Source organism: Phaethon lepturus, unplaced genomic scaffold (assembly GCF_000687285.1).
Source record: "Phaethon lepturus isolate BGI_N335 unplaced genomic scaffold, ASM68728v1 scaffold18069, whole genome shotgun sequence".
Lineage (NCBI taxonomy): Eukaryota > Metazoa > Chordata > Aves > Phaethontiformes > Phaethontidae > Phaethon > Phaethon lepturus.
The window spans coordinates 15,179-20,149 of record NW_010564322.1 but is presented as its reverse complement, the minus strand read 5'-3'; the positions used below and the strand labels follow the sequence as shown (position 1 = coordinate 20,149).

Here is a 4,971-nt window from a genome sequence, read left to right as displayed (position 1 = left end):
CAGCGCCCCGCCATCGCCGCCGGAGGCGGCAAGCCCCTGTTGACAAGCCTAAAAGGAGTCTTGCGTCTTCCCCTCTGCTTGTGTTTGTTTCCGGTTCCCAGCAACATGTTTTCTTCCCCTGTTCTCTTTTTGCTTTCCCTCCCGTAAATCTGTTTCCTTCTTTTACAAGCGACTTCCCAAGGCACCTGGCGCTCTTCGTTTCGATTGCAAGCAAACATTGGGTTTCCTTTAAGCTGCTTGGGAAATCGCTGTTCTGGCTAAAATCACAGCGACCCTTTCATTTTGGTTCCTCGAAGCAAGGACATAGGGTTTAAGAGTTTTGAAGTGGCACATACTCAAGATTTATACCTGTTGTTAAAATAATGTATGCCCCCTCCTTTTTTCTTCGGGTAGCCTTGAAAATGGCTTAGGTGATTATGGAATGTTAAAGTTGACAACTACAGTAGCTGATTTACGAAGGAAGAGTCTGAAACAGAGGAGGTAGGCTCCAAATATTAAAATCTATGCTCTTAAAAAATCACATATTAAAATTAAATGGCAGGGAAAAGTTAATTCCTGATAATCTTTTCTCCTGAGTTAAATACTTCTGGTGGCTGTGGTCTTCCTTTTGTCCATAGTGACAAGGAAATAATAGTTTATTAATGCCTATTATCAAGAAATAAAAGAGCACTGGTAACAAGCATTGTTACATTCTTGAGCTCTGTCTCCTGAAGATCCAGGCCTTATTTATGTTACTTCAGTATAGTAGGAGGAAGAGTTACAATGTTCATTCACTAGCTTACTACCAGGAATTGAAGTACCATACTGCTTTGATTTATACTGAGTGCTGCTACATCGTGTGCTGTTGCATGTCATTTTGAATGAATTAGGTACTTGAGTAAGGAAAGATTTTCTTGACCCTAGAATTTTTGCTCTGTGGTGAGCCATGACGTCATTGTTCAAAAATTCTTCCAGTGATGAGCCTTCACAGTGCCTAAATGTAACGTAAATACAATTATGGATGAGATGCCCACAACATCATTCTCTTTCAGATGGGGTGGAGAAATGGTGGCAAAAATCTATGCTTATGTGAAATCAATCTGAAGTAGGAGGCTATTGGGGCAACATCAACAGCAGTTGATGCGAACAGCAAATTACAGCAACAACAACGATGATGAAGAATTTTTAATTAGGATAGTAATTATCAGAAGTTTTAGGGGATGGTTTCCTCCTCATCTTTTTTTAATAGTTCTGGATCCCTTACCACTCTTATGCATACACAGTGCAAGGTGGCATAGACATATTGGCATCTGTTAGATTATTCCCCCCCTCAATCATGTGATTTACCTAGTATGATATTTGAATCTCTTACTTCATAGTAGGTCCTTTTTTCATTTCAGGCTTCTTATAAAGAATCAAATTTTCAAGAGAGGAAGTTTCTGTTTCTGAATAGCTGTTGTTGCTTATGCTAGTACTATTCTAGAGCACTGTGAAATACAATGTATCCAAGACCTCAGCACCATAATATACATTAACGATCATGTTTCTATCTTCAGTGTATTGTGGTTGTGAGTATTCATAGTTCCTTCTTGTGAAGAATCATTTATTTCTTGGCCTAGACAGGGAAGCAGAGACTCTGACAAGTTGGCCGTGCCATAGGTCTCAGAGCTACTCTATCCAGGGTTGCCATTCTGAATGCATGATGCTAAAGAGTGTCATAACGTCAGGTGTTTCTCTAAACCTGAAACTTAAAACAGATATGATGCTATTTTCTGGAAGACAACTCTTACTTTGCATCATAGTCCAGAGGTGCTAAATTATTCGTTTTCTGATTTTTCTCTCACAGTAATTACTTGGAGAGGGAGAATGGGTAGGCATGTGGAGAAAGGACTCAAGGCTCTAGAGCAGTAATGTACAGTAGTATAAATATGGACATTCTGGTTCAGTTTTTCTCTCCTGGTCTCATGTTCTATTGATGTAGGATATTGTAAGACTTTTGGTTAAATACTTGGTACACCGTGAGTTGGAGAAGTGAAAGCTGCTGAAAAATGGAGTGGATGGTATAACATTCTGATTTTAATAGATATTTGAAGCTACAGTCACTATTTTTGAAGGTAAAGCTACTGGGTAGAGAATGTGAGAGTTCTGGCTTGTGTAGCGATGAACAATCTTTGAGCTGACTTCTCAAAACACAGTCGAAATTGTTAACTACTTTAATTCAGGCAGAATCCAGGATGAGATTCATTTTGCTTTTCTGAATATGTCAGATGAACTGTGCCTCTTTGACATCTCCACAGGGCAGTGTATCAAAATGTTACCTTTTTTCCGACTGGCTTCGGAGTGGATTTAGGTGCTTAGTTTACATATTGGTGTATAAACTGGGAGAGATGAATCCTACTCCCAGACTCCAAAATGGTAATTTCTGTTGTCTGTTTTCAAATATAATTTCAACTTGGATTCTTTGCATACTTGAAGCTGTGTTCTTCCCTGAGATTAATTTGCATTCATCAGCTGTACGTCTTTGTAATTTCAGATTTCCAGCTCGAGATCTGTGTGCTTGTGCTGATTTTCCAATGAAGTACATTCTGGTAACTGGTGGTGTCATCTCAGGCATTGGCAAAGGGATCATTGCAAGCAGCATTGGCACCATATTGAAATCGTGTGGTCTACGTGTCACTGCAATCAAAATTGATCCTTACATAAACATAGATGCTGGAACCTTTTCACCATATGAACATGGTATGAAGGGCAGTGCTGTTCCCTTTTGCATAAATATTTGTATTCACAGTTATGTGGTGTTTTGGTTGTTTTTTGTTGTGTGGGTTGTTTTTTTAACAATAATATGGTAGTTATTAGTAATTTTATAATCTATTTTGCAATGCAAATTTGTTCCTTACTATGTGTTCTCAAGGGCACTGTCCTCTCTAAGTAAAGAAGGAGAAGCCTGTTTGTTGGAGATACTTTTATGAGTAAATGCTTCTGTCCTATAAAATAGCACATTGTTGGGAAAATCCTAGCTGTAGGCTTTGTTCAGTTAATGCTATCTTCAGTTCAATTTGATAAAAGGAAATAAAATTGGAATAGTACTATAAAACTTGTTTGAAACTTGAGTCCTCAACAGTTACTTGTGAATGCTGTTATCTGGGTGTCAGATGTCAGTGCCTTCTAGTGTAAGTGTTTTCATGAGACTTGGGAAAAAAAGTTCTCATTTTAGTCAATGGGGATCTAGTCAAAACCATCAGTGAAGCATAGATGGTTCATGATATATCATAGATGATTAATGATATAATTTTAAAGTAGATGCTTAGTTTGGTTGGTTAGTTCTCTAAGCTATGTTGGTTGTATGTGACTACATTGCTGATGAGCTACAAGACAGTCTGACATGCATTTGTAATGTTGTGTTCTTTCAGCTGCCTGGCTTGTTACTAGTACATTTATTAAAAACAATGGTTTTCAAAGTTCCAAAGTACCTTCAGCCAATAGACGTTTCTAATTCTTTTTATTTGTTGGATTTTGTCTGCTTACTTTTAGTCTAGGCCAAAATTTTTGGAACTGGAGGTAAATGTGTTTATCTCCTGAACTGAAGAAAGACTACTTTGCTTTTTAAGTGGAGGAAGAGCACAGCACATCAGACCTCTCTCAAAAAGCCAAGTTTAACTAATCCAGTAGTCCTGTACTTTCAGAAGCACAGCTGGTGCTACTTAGGCAGTTGAGTGGGGAAGTTCTGCCTTTACCTTTGGTGGTAAGACTCCTATGATGACTTGAGGTTGTGAGGATGTATTCCTTCCCTGGATGAGGTACAGGGGAGAGGGGACACTATGGCATGTAATTCTCACATGATTCCACACCCCCCCGCCACCTCTCTTTACTTAAGATTTTCTTACTGCTTGTGAAGAAACACTGTCTTGCTGGGTACTAAGTAGAAGTTCAGACACGCCAGAATGTCAAGCCTCGTATTAACATTTTGGCAGAAATATGATTGAGTCAAAGGATTTTAATTTGGTGATTTCTAGTTAACTAAATAGCTTATGGAAATGTTAGTTCCACTCTGCATCTGTTGGCTTAAAAGATAACTTAATACAGCGGAGGTACTCAGTGCCTCACAGGATCAGGCATAAATCTTCCACTCTGTTGTACACATTGTGGTGTTTTTGTTAAATTGTTCATTGAAATGGAGTGTTGTATCTTGGTGGGATATGTATTTCTGTAGTCCACACTATACCTTCAGGGGGATTGCTTCTTTTATTTTTTCTTGTGCATTAGTCCCGTAAATTGTTTAGCTGTTGATTCACAGGGTCATAGGAAAATATTTTATGTTTTTTCTGAAGAGCTTTCCAGCCTTGCCTCAGGATTTAGCAACTCTACTACCTTTAGAAGTTGACTTGTTTCAGAATTTAGAGATTCTTTAGAGCTCTCAGAAAAGTCTGAACCTGAAGTGTATTTTCATTAGATTTTTCAGGGTCAGAAATAACCCTCACTGTGGACATAGTGAACCAAATATACAAAATGAAGCAACTGAATAAGAAACAGTCATGACATTTGAAGAAGCATTTATGTTCACCTTAACTTTACTCCTGAATCAAGCCTTAATTGTCAAAATAGATCCAAACAACAAGAATTTATAGTGAAACACTTTGAACAGGCATAATAATTCATGCTTATAAAACCACAGTTTTTGGCTTCCACATGTAAATTAATGTTTTACTTGTTGCTGATTTATGATTCCTGGAGACTGTTTTCTTCTGATCATGGATTGTGGCATGCTGTTGAAACGCTGGTTGAGTACTTTTAAGTCACTTAAATATTTTGGCAATACAACTTAAATTTATTAGCAAAACTATATGTGACTGTGGGATAGACAGTTGATGTAAAAGTAATGACTTGGGTATTAAGTCACAGAGAATGACAATGCAGATTGAGTTGCAGCATGTGCTTTATTGATACGTTGTTGTGATATGTCATTTTAAAAAACATTTCTTCAATTTTAAGGTA

General features: G+C 37.8%; 1 protein-coding gene across 1 annotated transcript in view; it reads left to right on the top strand.

Moving 5' to 3' along the window:
• Positions 1 to 2,512: 2,512 nt before the first annotated feature.
• LOC104626829 (CTP synthase 2) overlaps positions 2,513 to 4,971 on the top strand; it is a gene marked incomplete at its 3' end in the record, with an annotated part of 15,033 nt that continues 12,574 nt past the window's right edge. Inside the window, exon 1 of the mRNA XM_010294852.1 lies at positions 2,513 to 2,718. Coding sequence (XP_010293154.1) covers positions 2,553 to 2,718 — 166 coding nt within the window. The remainder of the gene's footprint in view (positions 2,719 to 4,971) is intronic.